Source organism: Podarcis liolepis (genome assembly GCF_965112155.1).
Source record: "Podarcis liolepis genome assembly, chromosome: 6".
Classification (NCBI taxonomy): domain Eukaryota; kingdom Metazoa; phylum Chordata; class Lepidosauria; order Squamata; family Lacertidae; genus Podarcis; species Podarcis liolepis.
Genome location: NC_139559.1, coordinates 18,404,572 through 18,426,126, shown reverse-complemented (window position 1 = coordinate 18,426,126; position 21,555 = coordinate 18,404,572). Strand labels below are relative to the sequence as shown.

General features: G+C 44.5%; 1 protein-coding gene across 4 annotated transcripts in view; it reads right to left on the bottom strand.

The window, feature by feature from the left end:
* The window catches only part of ATP9A (ATPase phospholipid transporting 9A (putative)), a 93,449-nt gene that overhangs the window by 8,407 nt on the left and 63,487 nt on the right, over positions 1-21,555 (bottom strand). For all 4 annotated transcript variants that reach the window (XM_083507959.1, XM_083507958.1, XM_083507960.1 and 1 more), the window contains exons 18-27: positions 15,916-16,086; positions 13,226-13,324; positions 10,278-10,367; positions 10,023-10,167; positions 8,993-9,057; positions 7,745-7,900; positions 5,749-5,813; positions 3,746-3,854; positions 3,566-3,623; positions 59-262 (exon numbers count right to left, since the gene is read on the bottom strand). In XM_083507959.1, the coding sequence (XP_083364085.1) occupies positions 59-262; positions 3,566-3,623; positions 3,746-3,854; positions 5,749-5,813; positions 7,745-7,900; positions 8,993-9,057; positions 10,023-10,167; positions 10,278-10,367; positions 13,226-13,324; positions 15,916-16,086 (1,162 nt within the window). The remainder of the gene's footprint in view (positions 1-58; positions 263-3,565; positions 3,624-3,745; positions 3,855-5,748; positions 5,814-7,744; positions 7,901-8,992; positions 9,058-10,022; positions 10,168-10,277; positions 10,368-13,225; positions 13,325-15,915; positions 16,087-21,555) is intronic.

Sequence of the window (21,555 nt, the reverse complement as noted above, 5' to 3'; positions counted from 1 at the left end):
GCCCTGGCTTTACATTTGATCGAAGAAGTTTTGAGAAATTCAGAGCAACGGCTATTACCAATAAACTCGTGCAAGAAGACCAGCGAGGCAATATAGCAGGAAAGGCTGAGTAGTTCTGCCACTATCATGAGCCAATGCCACGTCTGGATTGTCAGCGCCACCATCAACAGCTCAGTGAGGATCAAGGATGTGAAGGAAATAGCCACAATGTGGACAAACTCAGATTCAAAGAGCAGCAATGCGCCGTACATAATGATGCTGCCTGCAAGTGGGCGGAAGAGAAAGGAGGGGTTAAATAAAATACAAAAATGTAAAAAATACAGTGGGCTGGATCCAGACTTTGAGCAGTCTCCCTGAAATCAGTGGGACTTGCTAGTCAGAGCTATGACCCTTCCATGAACAAAAAAATACAGAAGACTTCCTTCCTTCCTCTAGCTGCTAGATCAGGCATAGGCAAACTCCGGCCCTCCAGATGTTTGGGACTACAATTCCCATCATCCGTTAGCTAGGGATGATGGGAATTGTAGTCCCAAACATCTGGAGGGCCGGAGTTTGCCTATGCCCATGCTAGACAGTATCTTAGTATTATACAGTAGCTGTAGAGTTTTCAAAACACTTATTATTATTATGAACAATTATATTATTAACCAGCAAAATACATCAAAGGCGAGGAACCTTTGGCCCTCCATGTGTTGTTGACTACGATTCCCATCATCCCTGACCACTGGGCCATGCTGCTAGGGTCAATGGTCCAGCAACAGGTTGGATGGCCATGGGTTCTCCCCTTCTGACATATTATCCTGGCTAACCTTACAAAAGCCCTGCAACTAGGTAGACCTGTAATAATATTCACACACTGAAGGTGGGGGCAGGTTAGGCTGAGAGAGAGAGAGGAGCTTGATCAAGATTTCTCAGTGCGTTCATGGCTGTGGTGAGATTCTGAAGCTAATTTTGTCACCAGTCTTAATGCATGCTAAGAAGTCTCAATGAACTCAGTAGGACTTATGTTCAAGGAAACGTATTTTTTGAGAACGGTTAGGGAGAGAAAGACTGAGAATCACTTTGCATCCTACTTCTGGCGGATCTGAGAATAGCTACACAACGTCCCAGATCCTCAGCTGCAGACATAACTCATGTCATCAGCATGAGTAATCTGCACTGATGACTAATCCACAGACATCACATTATGCTTGTTTGAAGAACAATTCTACCAGTGACTCAAGATCAAGCCATAAAACACAGACCCGGGGAGTAAATTTTCCACCATCTGGGTACTGCTCAGTTTTGGGCCATCCCTGATCTTGAGCGATAACTACTAGCCAAAATTGCATGGTGTGATCCATCAAGGGGTGAGGTCATCTGACCAACAGAATGTAACAGGAGAAGGCTCTTGGCTTGGAAAGCTTTCCCACGATGTCTCACTCTTTCTGACTGTCCGGGAGCTGTGTGATTTCTGCGAAGGCCAAGACACTGCTCTATAGTATTGATTTAGCCCTTGAAAAGTAATTGCTGTTGCAGCCAACTCTCCAATTCTTCTCTGACCCTCTTAAAATGTAATATATTCCTGGTCCTCCTTTTCCAATTAAAAAGGCAATCAATGAACTGGGTATAACTTAGCCCCTCTGAATGTGAAGTTAACTGATGGATAATGGCTGCTATGCAGAGTGAAGGGTGCAGAACCATAATGGCTTCCTGGGAAGCCATTATGGTCCCCCCTGCAACACTCACTGATGTTTTTTGTGACATTACATCTAAAGCATTAACCGCACAGCAAATCCATCCTGAGCCTCACATTGAAGAATCCAGCCATCGGTTATGTACTTTCTCAAACTTACATTTACATCCCAGCTTCCCTTCAAATAGGTCAGAACAGAAAACACATACCCCCAACTCTGTGAGGTAGCTAATAAAATAATAATAATAGTTATTATTTTGTATCCTGACCATTTGACTTTGTTGCCCCAGCCACTCTGGGCGGTTTCCAACATATATCAAAACATAATAAAACATTAAGCCTTAAAAAGCTTCCCTATACAGGGCTGCCTTCAGGTTATATAGTTATTCATCTCTTTGACATCTGATGGGAGGGCGTTCCACAGAGTGGGTGCCACTACCGAGAAGGCTCTCTGCCTGGTTCCCTGTAGCTTCACTTCTTGCAATGAGGAAACCGCCAGAAGGCCCTCGGAGCTGGACCTCAGTGTCTGGGTATGAAAAGTGGGGCTGAAAATGCTCCTTCAGGTATACAGGGCCGAACCCGTTTGGGGCTTTAAAGATCAGAACCAACCAGTGTTAGAAACTGAGATATGAAAACTAGGAGCTAAATGGCACCTTAATCCTAGGCTATGGGCGCAACAACAGAATGTCTAGGAATGCTTTTTTATAACAAGAATACAGTGCTGAAAATGAATGAACTGCAGCTAAAATATTATGTTCATTTTTCACATGGTCTAGTCCTTTCCCTGCCCGCCCCCCTAATATTTTTAAGAAGGTTTCTTCTACAGTCTTCAGAGAGTAGGAGGCAGAAACAGGTCCTCCTTTCCTTCACTCTGCAGTTTTAATCTGAAATCTTAGATGCAGTACTGAGCCCAGAGCTCAGAAACTGCTTGCGCTAATGAAATTCCCTGTCGCAAAATGCGCCTTGAAAAATGGGAGTTTTGAACACTGGCACCAACACTTTGAATTGTGCTCGGAAACGTACTGGGAGCCAATCTAGGTCTTTCAGTGTAGGCCTTTCAATGTAGCCCAAGAATGAGTGACTGACCCAAGGTCACCCAGTGAGTTTCATGGCTGAGTGGGGATTTGAACTCTGGGCTCCCAGGTCCAAGTCTGACAGTCTAGCATCTATACCACACAGAGAAGGGATGCATGGAGAGTGCTAATGATGACCTGGACATGGCACAGTAGGGTTCAATGGGAGCCTCTATAGAAAGGCATCACGAGCAATTCACTTAGGCTGTAGCAGAAGCAGTAAGCTCCTTCTGCTCTGTGCTACTGTGACTGGTTTGCTGGAGGAGGCACCTGTTGGCTTAGTCTTTGCTGAGCTGCATTGTCATTACGGTCAATGGCCAGATGGCTGTATTAGAATAGACCACTCAACTGAGGTCAGGTGATGTTAGAGCTAGATAGGGTTCTACCCAGTCCTACAAAGCTGCTGATCATGGCTTGGTTCCTTGGCCTCATGGCTCAGGTAGACACAGGAGACTGAGCTGCTCTTGTCTCCAGACCACCACCCTGACAGCCCCTCTGTACGCTGCTCTCTGCACATGGAGGAAGCAGGATTGCAGCCAATGTCTGGGGAAATCTGAGAAGCCAGAAGGAAACTGAGCAGGACTTCCAGTGGTCAGGGAATGAGCATGTGTTTGTGTAGATATAAATCTCTGCAGAGCTCATTGCCTCTCTTCCAAACCTATAAAAACCAAAATTTATTATGCACAAATATTCAATTTAGTAGATTTGCTTATTCAAGTCAGTGTTTGTTGTTTCCACCAAATCTGGGAAAATATGAGATCTGAACAATTCATTTCAAACAATTCACCGAGAGGTACCTGGACAGACAGTCTCTTACCTTGGTAAATACTTATCAAAACCCATATCAAAAATGTCTTGTATGATAAAGGCCTTCCCTAAAGGAATGAAAGAGGACAGGAAAACAAAATGAACATCAGTCTGGTGCACATTTCTGTATGTGATCTTGAGCATAAACCTGACGACAAAAGATGAAAACACAATACAAGATGTATCAAACCTTCAGAAGATCTTTGTAGAGTTCTGGGTACAGCATGGCAACTTCTGATTTGACATCTTTGTCCAGCACTAAAGAGAACACTGGAAACATAGTATAGAGTGTAGAATACCTGAAAGCAACAACAGAAGAGATCCCCATTGATTTCCACATGGATTCAACACCTCCTCTCCCACCTCGACAAATCTGACTGAGGGGTGGGGCAAACATAAGCAGAATGGGGAGAGTTATTTTTGTTGATTTCTACATTTCTCTATGCTGTCTCTCGCAATTGAATGTTATTGGCCACTTAAAGGGTTTGGGTTCGACCCAGGATGAGATCAGCAATGAAGTTTAAGCCTCTTCTCACCTCTCCCCCTCCACAGAGGGTTGTATCCAGTGCAGAACTAAGTAACTTGTTAAGGCAGTACAAGGATTCTCGCTTGCACAGTATAACTTCCCTTCCCTCGCCTTCTCCCCCACAAACCCCCTAAATTTGTTCTGGGGGTTCCACCGCCCTCTGGAGCAGGGTGCACACATGGGGAGGAGATGGGAGGGAAAGCTCCATCATACAAGCAAGAACTCTTTTGCTAAGAGAATGAGTGCATTGGATACCACCCAGAGCTTCTTTTAAAAATGCTTCTAGCTAATAGCCACCACTAATATATATATATATATATATATATATATATATATATATATATATATATATATATGAGTTCCATGCACAGGCATGCATTTCTAATTTCATTTCTGCCAAGACTAGTAGCCCGGATCCCAAATTCTGGCTAATCCACAATCCCATGCATAGTCAGTTTCCCTGTCTCTATTATCAGTGTACTGCATAAAATAATTGGAAAGCACAAAAAATGCATGGGTGTCATTTCACAAATGCAGAATTAAACCCCACACAACCCTCGTTTTTAAACAGCCTTGAACATTCATATTCCAGGAGATGGAAGTGCATGCTTCAGAAAAGGAAAAACAAAAGTGAAATGAAAGTTCCTGTTATAAATAGGATATCATAGGAATTGGCCACATCATATTATTTAGCAACTCATACCAGTATTGTCTACTCTGACTGGCTTTCTACAGTCTTGGGCAGAAGTCTTTTCCATTGTCTTGTCACCTGACCCCTTTAAATGGAAATGCCATAGATTGAATCCTCCCCCCAACCTTCTCCATCCCAGGCATGTGTCCTACTGCTGAACTACAACCCCACCCTGAGGCTGGTGTCCAAGAGCTGCTTCACATCTGAAATGCATCTCTCTCTCTCTCTCTCTCTCTCTCTCTCTCTCTCTCTCAAAAAAGGGCAATGTGTTTTATGTGTGATCTAAAAGCATAAATGTGGCAAACACATTTGCAAAGCATAGATATCACACGGAGCCACTTGTCAGGGGTTAGAACGAGCTGCCCCTCCCTGGCAAAAACAGACTTTGAGGGAAATTTCGTTGTGCTGTCGTGAAATGTGTGATGTTGTCTAAGACACAGGCTCTAACACTGAAAACCAATGTTTGCCAATGCTCAGCCAATGCTGAGCCTTAATTCTTCTGCTACAATGACAGACCTTAGGCCAGAAACGTGTGAAGTGGGGCACATGTATCTGTTGTGCTTTCTTGAATAAAAAAAAAGGGCTCATGTTAGAAAAGCATTGGTTGCCCAGGTTAATTTACTAGTTTTAAAATTTACATCTTCCAAAAGAGGGACTTCTGAGCAAATTAAACCTTTTCTTCCTGGTCCTCAAATAAAAGTTGCCATAAGAGCTGAAATTGGTCCTAATAAGATCCACGTGCTTATCATGATTGCGGGATTAATCACTGCTCTGAAAATGTGAGCCTTCAAAGTCTCATCTCTTATTCTGATAACAGCAGCTATAGCAGGAAGGAAGGCAGTCCGCATTTCAGACAGCGACACACGAGGATATGAATGCTTCCAGACATATGAGGATTTCAAAACTAGCCTCCTTGCATTTCAGACTTCCTAGTCACATATTTTTTTTTTGGGGGGGGGGAGTGTTTGGTTCTTACCCAATAATGAGGAAGCCCTGGTAGAGAGGGACGGATGCAAAGTAGAATACTGAAGAAAAAACAGCCTACAGAACAAAAAACAAAAAAGGGGGAAAGACTCTTTAGGCTTCAAAGCAAAGATGTGTTCAACAGCAATGATCCATCCAGACAGCTCACATGGCAACAGGAATTCTGTGGCAATTCACAGAAGCGGAGCAAGATTGGGACTCGCCACTTGGGGACTGAAGGCAGACATGTGGCTTCCTCCCCCATCACACCCAAAGAGCTAAAAGTGATTTGCAGAAGGGATTGATGCTCATGGCATTCAAACACATCCCACTTCAGCCCCTAGCAAAACAGGCACTGCATATAGTTTCAAAAAGCTACAATGCTTACTTCACAAATGCATGATTTTCATTTGGTGCATTTTGTCAGACAGCCTGAATACCTGGTTTTCAGTGAACACTAATCTACATGTTTCCTTTACAGTCTGCCAGCTGCGGGCTTTAGATCAGAGATGGGGAATCACAGAATTGTAGAGTTGAAAGGGACCACAAGGATCATCTAGTCCAACCTCCTGCAGTGAGGGGAGTCTTTCACCCAACATGGGGCTCGAACCCACGAACCCAAGATGAAGAGTCTCATGCTTTACCAACCGAGTGCTCTCTCATCTGTGGCCTTCCAGATGTTCTTGGACTCCAGCTCCCATCAGCCGGCCGGCCAGCATGGCCAACAGCCAGGAATGGTGGAAATTATAGTTCAACAACAACTGCAGGGTCCTATATTGGCTTTCCCGACGTACACACTCATTCCACGTTTTAAAAAATATAGTTTGAAAAACCTACAATGCCTGTTTGAAAAGACCACAGGTGGCAAAGAAAAAGGTGCTCTCATGTGCAGGATTTAAAGCAGCACCTCTCAAACCATCTTAATTCTTTAAAAGCTATTGTTTCCACATGAGGAAGACTCAACGTGAGCTGAGCTAGAGAGGTAGCAAACTGTGCTTTGATCACAGAACATACAGATTTGTGTTCTGCGTTCCATCCTACCTATTCTCTCTCCCATTGCCCATCATCTGACACATGCTTAAGTATCCTGACGAACAACAGGTCTGAAGTTTCTTTGGGATGCAAAAAAAAGGTCATGGGTGTTTTCACAGAACTATTTGGACACCAGATTCAAACTCTGTCTCACAGTTGGCGCAAACACAATCGCTCAAGATACACAGAGCCTTCACAGCTGGCCTTCAGGTACTATTGGGGGAGGGGAATGTCTATTTTCAAGTTTTGGGTAAGTTAAAAAGCAGAATTCCACCAATGACTTCCCTGGAGCTTGCTTCTAGGTAAGCAGGTATAGGAATACAGTCTGCCTTTGTGCTATTGGTTCTTGGATTTTACTGTTGTAGATTACAGGCTACCTTGTTGGACTTATTTTTAGGTGGGAAACAAAATTAAATATCCTTTTACAGCAGATAGTTGTCAAAGGATATGGCTATCAATGGGTATTAGCCATGATGGTTATGTTTTGTCTCTGCTCTTGCAGGCAGCATGCCTTTGCAAATACCACTTGCTGAGAAGAGTAAGTGGGAACAGTACTGTTGCACCCAGGTCCCACATGTGGGCTTGCCATGGACATCTGGATAGCCCTTGTGAGAAAAGGTTGTTGGACCAGGTAAGCCTTTGGTCTGGTCCAGTCATCTTGACATTGGGTGGGTGGATCCATGACTCTGCTCCATCACTATAGGAACAGATAGGGCCATCCCTGAGCCTTTGCCAACTGCAACCCCTTATTTATTAACTAATGGAGATTTTAATCGGGTTACCAACTGGAAAGCTTAAACCTTGCAGCTCCGATAAAAATAAGACACATTTTCAGTTTTAACAGAAGCAAGACGCTACACTGAATCGACTTCGTGACGTATTAGAGCAATGTAAAAATACAGTTTTTAACTTTTGGACATCAGTCACCATCTCTTAAACAGGGAGAAGGAAAGTGAAGATGCTGTGGCGTTACTTGCCTGCATTGTACTGATACACAAGCTTCTGTGGATCACAAACTGGCTGAGGGCTGCAGATCTTTTGTAGCTGTTGCGTCCATGCACCATCAGTAGCCGGCCCAGATGCTTAAACTGAGTGATGGAGAAGTCTGCTGCAAGGGAAGCTTGCTTTCCTTCCTAGGTACACCAAGAAATAATTAAGAAAAGCAGCAACCTATCAGACCACAAGATAGCAGCAAAACATATCCTGCCATAGGGAAACAGATACAATCCGAATTCTGTGGCACCTGCCTCTCCCTTACTCAGCTGGAGTACCAGCTGTGGTCAGGTGCTCAAGCCCTGCTTCATATGCCCTCATTAGGAGAGGTTAGAGTTATAGAAGCAAGATTCAGAACCTTTATCACAATGGCCCCAAGGCTCTGCTACAGCATCCTTTGAGAAACAAAGTGGTCATCTCTGGAACTTTTACAAAAGGGCAATAAGGCTTTAAAAAACAATAAATTGCAGATATGTCTAATGTGCTGTGTGAGCCTATGTCTGTTTTCTTAGAAGTAAGTCAAAGTGTGTTCAGTGGGGCTTACTCCCAGGTAAGCATGCACATAATTAGTCCACCCTGCTTCCAAAGAGATTAAGTCGGTACACATCATTTTACCCTTTCATCCTCACAACCACCCAGAAAAGTAGGTTAGGCCTGCACAACTTGTGATCTACCAAGCTGAACTCTACCCAAAATTGCCACCAACCCAGCAATCAAGCACAGCAGCTCCCCAGAGCCGAACAGACCTCTTGCTTTCGCTCCTTGTTTGCATTCACAAACTCTTGGCAGGTCATAAAATGTTCTAGGGTTGCACATTTACCAAGCGGTATCTTAATGTGGGAAACATACATCACCATGGGCAGAATGGACTTTGTCAGGAGGATAATTTTACGGTTCCAAACCATGGCTTGTTTGGAAGCCGTTAACCAGAGTTTCCTGGTTTGCACATAACAAGAAACTATGGTTAACTGTGGCTTCCTGGCCTGTGTCTCCACAGGTACGCAAGCAGGGAGTGAAGGAGCTGTGGTGGGTGCATGGAGCTTATGCATATACCAACTTATTCAAGTAAGGATTTCATTGCGTAAACTAGGTCAGACACTCATTTCATCCCTTTTAGCAAAACAGGTTCCTTGTGTGTCCATTAGCTATTGATATAATTGTTGGCTTAAAACTAAAATGGTGCGAGAGAGAGAGAGAGAGAGAGAGAGAGAGAGAGAGAGAGAGAGACTCACCTTTCCTTCAACCCCAACACCACAATCTGCCTCTTGAATCATACTGACATCATTCCCACCATCTCCTGCAAGAGGCAACAGAGGAAAAAGACCATAGAGAATCTTGATGGAACACCAATCTTTACTTGCAGCTTATATTAGACTGCAGGGCTGTTCAGCTTGATCACAAAACAGCCTCCACTCCTGTGTTAATGTGCTAAAGGTGCCTTGCAGCATTTTTGTATAGCAGGAGAGTGCAAGCACTGGTGCTACAGATGGATTCCTTGTTTTGGTGCATGATCAATGAGTTTATCTCATATTGTCTGGCTAATAAAGCAAAGGCAAGTGACCCAGGGTAATGATTTCTGTGCTTCCAGTTGACAAGTGATAGAGAAACTTTCATATATCGCTTTGCAGCACGATACGCAAGTTTGAAATGCCCATGGCAGCAGGGGGGAGATGCACAAATTTGTACATTATCAGGGACCGGTGGTAAACCTCCTTGCCCTTTTAAATGGGCAATGAGAATCAAGCTTGTTCTTGCCAAATATTCTTGATCGTGCAAGAATATGGTGAAATATGGGGGGGGGGGGGGACGGGACACAGAACTGAAGCCTCAAAGGGAGGCAGAGACAATGACTTCCTTTGAAGTTATAGCATCTTCTGCTTTCAAGCGGTAGAGGGAGCCAAACCTCCTTGGAGACATTCAGCACCCAAGGGATAATGGCTTTTATTTATGTAGTCTATGCTGGGAGGTGCCTGTTTGTGTATGCAGAGAGCTAGGTAGGCCTGAGTGGATGTGCATGGCTGATGGGGACCTCTGGCAGTATCTCTCACACCTCATGGGATGCTGTTCCAGAAGGTATCTGACCATTGTAGGGGATTTCAAGGGGAGCCAGGTGGGTGCAACCAGAAGGTGTAAACTGAGAGCCCCCAGAAACATGGCATTTAGATCACAGCCACTCTGTCTCTCAATCTCTCCAATGAAGACAGGTAAAAATAAAATCACCCAAAGATGCCCAGCTGGAAAACGAAGCTGGAAGTGACCTACCCACAGCACAGGTCAGCTTCCCAGTTCTCTCCTGTAGCAAGCGTACAATCTGAGCCTTCTGTGTTGGGGCACATCTGCAACAGACCACAGCTGGGCACTGGCAAGCCAATTCCATAAACTCATACTCGTAGTATTTCAAGCACACCTGTTCCACAAAACAGATAAAATAGTTACATGGATATAAACATTTCCCCACCACCACCACCAACAGCAGCTCACCTTCTGCCATGGCTACCACGATAACCACATTCTCACCTCCAAGGAATCGCCAGAAATCACTAGGGCACAGTCGTGCTTGCGGCGAAAGGCATTGAGTTCCAAGTGAGCTTCTCCACGGTTGGTGACCTGGGAAAGAGCAAACAGATAACCACAGGCACTCAGAATCATTCCAAGCAGATTTCTAAAATTAACTTGGAAATCAGATTTATTAATTTTTTTAAAGATCCTATGCAAAATTGCATGGCCAGGAAGTCATTTGGATCACAACCTCTGCATCACCCTTCCCTAAACATTCATAGGCTCTACTTTAATGAACACTTACTCCTAAGTACGTTCCACTGAAATTAGCAGGACTTTATTTGGAGCATGGATACTTTTAGTATTCTGTATGTTTTTCTTGGTTTTTTTTATTTTTGTATTCTAACTTTCTGTAAGTTGCTTCGGGACTCCCCCCCAAAAAAGAAAGAAATTCATATAATTAATTAATTAATTAATTAATTAATTAATTAATAATAACACATGCACAGGATCAGGTCATTGAAATGGATTAGTCAGACTATTCTATATGTCAATATTGCATTGAACAACTTGAGGACTCAAGCTACTGAGGACAAATTCTTCTAAGGTAATAGCCACACTACAAACCAATAACACTTTCAACAGGCATTGATTTCCTCCGAAGAACCCCGAGAATTGCAGCATGCTGAGCTGAGAATTCTCTTGGGAGCTTCTCAACTTTCCCCTCGCAGAATTACAATCCCCAGCGCTCTGTGGAAAGCGAGAGTACCTATTAAACCAGTTAAAGATGGCAGTGTAGAAATGCCACGAGATGGCTTTCCATGCAGAAGGTCCCATTCCACATCTCAAGTCTAAAAGGAACAAGTAGCAAGTGATGTGAACGCCCTCGGCCTGAGGGAATATTGGGGGGAATAGGGTGGCTTGCTATGGTCTCTTATTTACTGTACAACTCTAGGAATTCACAGTAAAATGCTGATGAATTTTCCTGAGGAATAAAATCGCAAGCTGCTGGGGAAATGTTAGCCTTGGTCCAGTATATCTGAAGGAGCGTCTTCACCCCCATCGTTCTACCCAGACACTGAGGTCCAGCACCGAGGGCCTTCTGGCGGTTCCCTCACTGCGAGAAGCCAAGTTACAGGGAACCAGGCAGAGGGCCTTCTCGGTAGTGGCGCCCTCCCTGTGGAACGCCCTCCCACCAGATGTCAAAGAGAACAACAACTACCAGACTTTTAGAAGACATCTGAAGGCAGCCCTGTTTAGGGAAGCTTTTAATGTTTGATGTACTACAGTATTTTAATTTATTTTTTTTTGGAAGCTGCCCAGAGTGGCTGGGGAAGCCCAGCCAGATGGGCGGGGTATAAATAATAAATAATAAATTCAATGTGAGAGACTTGAGAGAGAGCTGAAACTGACAAATGCATCTATCTTAGGCATGCCCATGGTCCGTTTCGGGGGCCTAATCCGGCCCGCCAGTTGGCTGTTGGTTTAATGCAGCATCTGTGGTAGTTTTTTTCTTGGGGTAAAATCCCCCCAAAAGCTCAAGAACTTTGAGGTAAAATTGTAAAAAAAGCACAACTCCTCTGGGGTAAAATCATTTTAAAAAAGCTCACCAACTTCAATCCTAAAAAAAGGTCAACAACAACTTTGGTTGGCCCTCACACACGTTCACTTCATCAAATCTGGCCCTCTTTGAAAAAAGACTATCTCTACTAGTCAGGCCTCCTCCAGAATGTCAGTATTTTGTAGGAGTGATTCCAAGCTTGGTATGGTGAACCTTTTGGCCCTCCGGACGTTGCTGAATGACAACTCTCATTGGCCATGCTTACTAGGACTGATGGGAGTTGTAGTTCAGAAACATCTGGAGGGTCAGAGGTTCCTCACACCTGCCCTAGTACAGCAAATCTACATTTTAAAAAAAGGAAATGGACTTTGTGTCACTAGGAAAGCAATGGGGAAATGCATTGAAATGAATTACTGAATTAATTAACAGGAATGAATGAATGAATGATTAACAGGTAGATGGAAAAGCACCTCATAAGTGTTATGTACTGAAGTTCTCACCCTGGGCCAGCAGGAGGATACTGTAGATAGTTATGCAAATAAGGGATCGAAAGTGATGTTCAGTGATTGGATAGTTTTAGAAAATTGTTACAGTTACGTTGTACCGGAGCTCTATATAAGCAGGCTGACTGAACCCTTCAGTTCAGTTCAGTTCTGGCCTCTGAATAAACAAGAGCTGTTTGAAGAATCGCTGTGTCGTCTGATATGTTCACCCACAACTTAACAATAAGCATGTCAGGATGAATGCTCATTGTTGTGTAACACTCCAACCCCAAAGCAAATCAGAACAAACGCTCAATAATGACCAGATATAATCTACCCTTTGTGTACACTTTGTGGAAGCGAATCAAATAAATTGGAGGAGCCCTAAAATATCAGAACACAGGACCAGTATTGGCTTCTCCTTTTGAATCTCATAACCTGTCATTTTTCTGAGCGTCCTCAGAAAAGCATGTTCACAGAGCATTTCCTCAAAGAGCTGGAGCTGAGTAAGATTAATGAAGACAGGAATTCTCAACCATATTTACATTGGTCACTAATTAGCAAACCTATTGCTCTGTATTTTGCCTCTTAAGTTGTTACAGAAGGGATCCAAATTCACTATGTCAACCGTGCCTGCAGGAAAGAAATCATTTTATCCCGAGAGGGATAAACAAAGGAGGAAACGAGGGAGACTTTTTTCGGAACGCTCTTTTTCCACTATTAATGTCCAACTTCGATGTATTCATCAGATGGGTCTAGGTGTTGTGTAAATGCAACGATAGTCAGAGGAAGATTAGGTCTGCATAATATACTCATATTTTATTCTAACTGCACATTGGGGCGGGTGTAAATTATTCCCCTTGATTCATAATGTAGCTCCATGGACAAGTGCTAAGTAAGCTAGTTTTATTCATATTACTCACCAGTCTAAATATATGAATGTCCTGGGTCCTGGTTACCAGATGTGCATTCTTAGCTGTACACGTGGCTGTTTCTAGTTTGTCCCCTGTGAGCATCCATACCTACAATAAGAAAGCACCATTTAATATCCTGGAATCAACAATGATACAAAAAGGCATTCGACAAAGTGCTTAGTTTGTAGGAGGTTTATCAGATACCCTATTTTTATATTTGTACTGGAATCCAGGAAAATTGGTGTGTGTGTGTGTGTGTGTGTGTTTGAGCTACTTTGTTTTTACATTAAATGAATCAGTTTGAGCAACAGTCTCGTTTAAAAATGGATTTTTATTTTAATTGGATACAATAGCTGAGCTACACATTACACAGTGTGAGGCTGCAGAACTTGGGAGCTGTGCCACTTCACAATGTGGAGCTGAGGGTGTGTGTACACATTTTTCAATGCATTTGCATGTGAAAAAGCTCCATCAATGTAGTTAGCAAGCTTCTTTAAGGGAGAGGGATTTCTATATCATACTGGGATCTGCGCAATTTTAGAAACAAATAAATCAGGAGTCAACCCAATGATGTTTTTAGAAATGTAAAAGGTGTTGGCACCTGTGATCCAGGCATTCTACAAAGGCCATTTTAAATTGTTCCCTGTGGCTACTGACTTCATACAGCAGCCTCCTTGTGTATAGGAGACACAGCAAGGAAAGTTTGTGGTGGCAGGGTGAAAAATGGCCCCATCTGTGTAGTGAGTTGCTTGTAGTCCTTGAGGAGACAGCCATCATGCGGAGAAGTTTAAAGTAACTTAATGGAATAGAATACACGCATAGGCCTTTAGTTAAAATACGTATAATTCCTACTAAAATGAAAGAGACTGTATTCATCACCCACACTATACATTGAAAACACGTGGCTCCCCCTCCAAAGAATCTCAGGAACTATAGTTTGTTGAGGGTACTGAGAATTATAGCTCTGCGAGGGGTAAACAACAGATGGGGATTCAATTTGATAACAGATGTCTAGCCTACATTGGGCAGACAGAGATAGCAGTTTAGTCAGTGTCACAGGCTCTGTGTGGGCAGAACAACAGGCATTCCAGATACAGATATGGTAAGATGGAAGCCCTGGGCATAGCTCAGAACTGAGACTGAACATTTTTAGCCTATCCTTTTCTCCCCAAATCTCAAAGGTAACTATCAAAAAGTTAATTTAATGTATGTAGGCACAGCGTACACAATCCATCTCCAGTTAAAAACAGGCTAAAAACTATGGCAGATAATGCTTTATTAACCCCTTCACTTCCCATCCAGTCATGCTCATCAAAACCTAGTGGTAAATGGTAAAGTAAGTACAGTATAACTTATCAGCTCATGATTTGTTTTTGTTTTTCCAATTCTGCTCCCTCTGGTGGCCATTTCAATACAATTCACTGTTTCAGACTTCTTTTAAAAAAAATATTTCATACACCACCAGGAGCCTCAAGAGAAGAATTGTGCTAGGTAAGGATTCAGTGTTGCCCAGATTTCATAAGTGCACCAAAAGCAGGGCAAAGTAGTCAAGTTTGCTTTGATCACTAAAGCAAACTTGATCACACAATCTTTGCCTTGCTTTCCTGTGTGCAACAAAACAGCCCCCAAACCACATGGGTCTCCAAGATCATACGTTGTGGCCCTTCTCTGGGTTCTCCACCATTGACAGGTGGGTTCTATAAAAGGGCCTTTTCATTGGTGGCACCCTAGCTTTGGATAACTCTCTCTAGGGAGGTTTACCTATCCAATACTTTGAAATCTTTCTGCTGCCAGACCTTTATCATTTCTTCTGTTTTATCCAACCTTGGAACTTTTAATTCTGCTTTTACAGATGTGCTGCTTCAGATAATTTTTATGTAAAGGCGCTTTCCGTTTTGTGTGAATTCAAAAAAATGCTCTACCAGGCATGTGCGGGCTGTTTTTGGACCCAAAAGAGGGCATGACGGGGTCAGGACAAGGGCATAACAGGGTGTAACAGGCTTATGTGCATTCTGCCGACATGACCAGAATGCAATCCCTGCATAAATTTGGGGGGGGGGGGTTGCCTATACTTTAATTTTGTTGTAAGCCACTCAGATAATTTAACTGAACAGCAGGCAATGCATCTTAAAATCAACCAACCAACCAATGAACTCTCTTCCTACTTTTTTTTGCTTCTGAACTCATATACTTGGAAAATTTCCAAACTTAAGAACCAAACACTCTCCTGGGTATCAAAGTGAGAGGCTGACAATGACAACTCTTCAAGCATTTACAGGAAGCTATTTTTGTATGTGTCTGATAAAAACAGTTGTTATTTGATCCAAACATTTGGTTGTCAGGATGCCTCATTTTTCACAGCTCCCAAAGTTTTGTGTGTGTGTGTGTGTGTGTGTGTGTGTGTGTGTGTGTGTAATTAAATTTTCTGTTTTACAATTTACAATACTCATTTTTTCACACCCTTAAGATATCAAGGACTTCCCATGGTTCATTTTACATATCATACATCCCTGGATATCATAAAATGCTGCCAGCGTTTTCAGCCACAAAGTTCAGTGTTCCGATTGCTGGGGAAATGCCCCCTTTTCCCCACAAATGATGCGACAGTATCTCTCACTTTCTCTTGCCACTGCACTGTCAGATTAGGGAGGGGAGGTGAACCAACGATGCTACGCTTTCCATTTGCGGTTTAGCCATACCTTCATGCCAGCATTTCTCAGTGTTTCCAGAGTAGGCCTGACATCCGCCTGCAGCTGATCCTCCACTCCAGTCAGACAGAGCAGCTCCATCTCCATCTCCAGGCTCTCGATCACGGTTGCTACCTTCAGGGAACGGTCATGGACGCTGAGCTTTGCTTGGACATAGCGTGCCTGGCAAGGACCCGAGAGAGACATAGCCAGTCGGTACGAGATCAATCACTTTGCACTTACATTTATTATTTTTAAATGTATTTTGCCTTCTAGTGTCTAGGTCTGGGTGATAAACTGATCTACGTTTAGATGGAGATATATCACGAGGTTGAAAACCAGAGACCACTCAGCCCTCGATGTAGCTCAAAACTTCCCAGAAGACCCGAGGCCATTCATTCGATTCAGGCAGGGAACTTTTTTCAGTCCGAGGCAGGGCCGGCCCACTCATGAGGCAAGCTGAGGCGACTGCCTCGGGCAGCAGGATCCGCAGGGGCGGCAGATCCCGATGTAGATCTTTATTGCCCCCTTGTTCCTGACGTAGATCTTCACTCACCCCTTATTCCCTGGTGGGGAGGGAGGGGTGCCATTCTGCGGTTTACCTCAGGTGCAAAAATGTCTTAGGCTGCCCTGGTCCAAGGGCCACATTCCATTCTGGGGAACCTTTCAGGGGCCACATAGGGGGCAGAGGCAAAAGTGGGCAGAGCAACAAATGAAAATGATACTTTTGTACAGTAAGCTCGTTTCTATATACAGTGGTACCTCGCTCTACAAACACCTCGGGTTACAAACACTTCAGGTTGCAGACTCCGCTAATCGGGAAGTAGTACCTCGGGTTAAGAACTTTACCTCAGGATGAGAACAGAAATTGGGTGGTGGCAGGCAGCAGTGGGAGACCCCATTAGTTAAAGTGGTACCTCAGATTAAGAATGGTTTCAGGTTAAGAATGGACCTCCAGAATGAATTAAGTTCGTAACCAGAGGTACCACTGTATACTCATATGCTCCTTAAAGGTAAAGGGACCCCTGACCATTAGGTCCAGTTGTGGCCAACTCTGGGGTTGCGGCACTCATCTCGCTTTATTAGCCGAGGGAGCCGGCGTACAGCTTCTGGGTCATGTGGCCAGCATGACTTAGCCGCTTCTGGCGAACCAGAGCAGCGCACGGAAACGCTGTTTACCTTCCCACCGGAGCGGTACCTATTTATCTACTTGCACTTTGATGTGCTTTTGAACTGCTAGGTTGGCAGGAGCAGGGACTGAGCAACAGGAGCTCACCCCGTCGCGGGGATTCGAACCGCCGACCTTCTGATCTGCAAGGCCTAGGCTCTGTGGTTTAACCCACGGTGCCACCCATTAAGACAAAGAAGGTGTATTATCAGAGCTCAAGGATACATTCCAGTCAAGCAAAAAGCACTCAAAGTGCAAGATAGGGCCACTGAGGGTGGTGGCCTGGGAATAGTCTCAAGAGCCAAACAGAGAGGCCCTGAGGGCCACATTCAGCTCCCAGGCCTGAGGTTCCCGACCCCTGCATTGGACAGACTGGACAACCCCTGAAAGAACAGGGTGGGAAATTGTTTCCCTCCATCCCGTTACTCACTTGGCCTATGTCAACATGCAGGAGGAACACTGCAGGAAATACATTGGGTGGGGTAGCCGATGTGCTTTTAGCAATTTCCCCTCCCTCCCAAAGCCAGATGCGTAGAGACTGGCTAGGCCCGTGTCGTGAGATTCTTTATCTACTCAAAGAAGATGGGTGGGTGGTGAGCCAACTGGCTGCCATCCACGAGTTGATGTGGCCCCCAGGCTGCCAGATGGCTGCTTTTGCTACAGACTAAGAGCACTGCCAGACCAGTACCTCTTGGTCATATTTCATTTTTATTTCATCTTTGTCCTCCAGTGCCCTGGAATAAATTGTATAATACCATCAGCGATGGGAGCATGGAAGGCAATGCAGGAAGACAGAGACATCAAGGGGGTGGGGAAAAGGGAGAGCCAAGAGAAAGAAGAGAGGGCACCTTCTATGCCAACTTCTAAATGCCTGATGAAAACTTTTCTTTTCTGCCAGGCTGATGCAGGCAATTAAGGGCACATCCTTGCACAACAGTTAATTGATGTCTGCTTCTAACTCTTTTATGGCTTTTAATTGCATGGTTTTATGTTTTTATTGCTGTAAACCGTGTTGATGCATTTCTTATGACATAGCAGTATTCCAGTGCCCCCTCTCAGCCTCCCTGATGTGGTCCAAAGGAAAGTAGAACAATATGTTTGGAATTGGTTTGGCTGCAGGAGTTGCTGGAAAGAGACGTACAAGATGCCATCCACCTGCCTTAGGGGCTCGACTCCAGATTTGTGTAAGACCTACTCCTTGACCTAGGGACGCAGGTGGCACTGTGGTCTAAACCACAGAGCCTAGGACTTGCCGATCAGAAGGTCGGTGGTTCGAATCCCCACGACAGGGTGAGCTCCCGTTGCTCGGTCCCTGCTCCTGCCAACCTAGCGGTTCGAAAGCACGTCAAAATGCAAGTAGATAAATAGGTACCGCTCCGGCGGGAAGGTAAACAGCGTTTCCGTGCACTGCTCTGGTTCGTCAGAAGCTACTTAGTCATGCTGGCCACATGACCCGGAAGCTGTACGCTGGCTCCCTTGGCCAATAAAGCGAGATGAGCACCGCAACCCCAGAGTCGGTCACGACTGGACCTAATGGTCAGGGGTCCCTTTACCTTTACTTTACTCTTTGACCATTTCTTCTCCCGAAGATATCCCACAAGGCAGCAGAGGTTTAGGATCAGAGCTTTCCTCCTCTAGATGGACTACCTTCCCAGACTGATGAGTCTCATCTGCCTCTCACTTCCTGCCACAGCACGTGATGAAACTGCTTTCTTGACCATTGCACCCACTATTGGTCTCGTCCGCTCAATCCACCAGAGCCTGTCTTTGCATGCAGGGTAAGTCTCTAACTCACCAAGGCTTAAGACCCATCGGCTATCCTCAACTGGTTTAGCGGGCCAGTCAAAGATGTTCCCAGGGTGCTGCCACTACTATCGCATGCTGACAGCTTCCAGGAGCCACAGGTGAGAGTTAAGTGCAAGGCAGGGTCCAAGGAGGGGCAAACTATGCCAGAAGGAGCAAGACATGTCCCCCACCAGAAGGCCTACCCCTTCCCCAGCACCCCATACACCCCTGGACTACCCTGGTAATAAAGGAACGGGGCAGCTAAAAACTTCTCTGCAAACAAGAACTTGCACCTCTTTCACCAAGTACTACTAAAATTGTACCGAGAAAAATAATAATAATAATGAGAAAGTGGGATGAAAAAAGTGAAAGATCACAGGATGTGGTGTGGGCTGCTGCATCCCTTTCTCATGTGAACATTGGCAGCCGAATTTGCAAAACGCTGCTGGCCTTGTACACACCCTTGTTGTCGGAGGAGTGCCTTCAAGGATATTTATAGCTAAATAAGCCATTGTTTGGAGGGGCTAGAAATTTGCCTCTCCAAGTTAGGCTTGCTGCTTGCCTGAAACCCTGCATTCCCAACCACATAAAAGGTAAAGGTAAAGGGACCCCTGACCATTAGGTCCAGTCGTGACTGACTCTGGGGTTGCGGCGCTCATCTCGCTTTATTGGCCGAGGGAGCCGGTGTACAGCTTCCGGGTCATGTGGCCAGCATTACTAAGCCACTTCTGGCGAACCAGAGCAGCGCACAGAAACGCCGTTTACCTTTCCACCAGAGCGGTACCTATTTATCTACTTGCACTTTGATGTGCTTTTGAACTGCTAGGTGGGCAGGAGCAGGGCCCGAGCAACAGGAGCTCACCCTGTCACGGGGATTCGAACCACCGACCTTCTGATTGGCAAGTCCTAGGCTCTGTGGTTTAACCCACAGCGCCACCCGCGTCCCTTCCCAACCGCATGCCTATTGTCAAAAGTAGAGCTCAATGCTGAGCTTGATGTATCAATAGTCTGACTTGGTATAAGGCAGCTTTGTATGTCTGTATGTTGAAGGTAGATCTCACTCTTTCTCTCTCTCGCTCCCTTTTCTCATCCTTCCTTCCAGCTTCTGCATCAGGGATGAGGAACCTGTGACCCTCCAGTTGCTGTTGCAACTTCTTGTGTCTGAATCAAGGAACTCTGGCTTAAATGTCCATGAAGAAAACAAGCTAATAAGTCAAGATAGTAAGGAGAAGGAGAACAGCCAGCCGCATTCACAGCTTCACACATCATGCTTGACAAAGCTGCAGCTCAGTCATTCCCAAGGTGGATGGTACCATCCCCTGGAAGGTGGTGGGATTACCTGGGGGGGGGGCAGCAGAAGGGGAGGTGTAAATGACTATCAGACATTAAAAAGCTGGTATGGCTGGGTAAATTTCATCAATATTTGTTGCATTAAACTAGACTGTTTTCACTGGATTTTGAATGAATGTGCAATTGATCATTACAGTTTTGTACTGTTGTCCTATATTATCTTCCATAGTGGGGAATGGAAATGGTTATTTTATAAGAACAATGCTTTTTGTAAGGTAGGGGGCTCTGGGGTTGAGTTTATGGTACCAAGGGGGAAGCAGCCCAAAAAAGTTTGGGAACACCCACTGCTGTAGATGAACATCCAAAGACTGCCAGACTAGCTTCATTGAGATGCATCAAGTATGAAAACACACCGGGGGCGGGGGGAGAAAGTCTTTTGAAAACTGCTGTGCAAGTGACAATGTTCCTCTCTTAAAAGGCCAATGATTATAGCTGACATAATGTAAAAAACAGCTCACAGCAAATTATCAAGTTGCGGGTGTGAAGCTAGCTTCCTTCCAGTTTCACAACTGATAAGAAAGGAAGGCACAGAAGCAGACAAAACTTGACGTAGGCACCCTGCATATGATTTTTTAAATGTGCCATGTGGATGAAATGTTCATGTGGTCACCAGCTCATTCACTGCAGAATTTTGCAGGAGTTTCTTTATTATATTGCAGTGGGTGGGTAGGGGGAATTCATCAGAGCTGCCTACTGCTGGCTCCTGGTTCAAACTAGCAGATCTGTTTGTCCCTTCGGAGCCTGACTCCTGCAGAGAAACAATTATGTTTGGGGAAAATAAAGCGAGTGAGGATACTTCTGGGGCAGTTCTTAAAACGCAGTATGTGTATTTGCCCCTATGTTACGCCGTCATTTTTTCCTGCAGGTTATTATTTATTCATTGAATTATTGTTGTGAAATTTTTGAGCCCCCCCTTTCTTTTCCCATAAAACGCAAGGTGGAAAACGGTCTGGACATTAAAAATAACAACCCTGGAATACCAAATAAAGGATTTAAAATACTATCCAACAGAAATGGCAAATAATCAAAACATAATCATCAGATACCCACAACCAACTGGAAAGGCTTCATTTCTGAACAGCAAAATCTTAACAGCGATGGTTTTGCCAGCAGGGCCTGCCTGAGCTTTTCCACAACAATGGTGCCACAACCAGGAAGGTCTTGTCTCTCATGGCCATCCAACAAGTTTGGGAGTAAACAGGGGGGAATATGAAGGATAAGATGGTCCGTAAGTCAACAGGATTCCAGAACATCCATAATTTTAAAAGTAAGAACTGGCCCCTTGAATTGGGACCTAAAACCAATAGGCAAGCAAGATGACACAATACCAGAGGTAAACAAAACTGGCT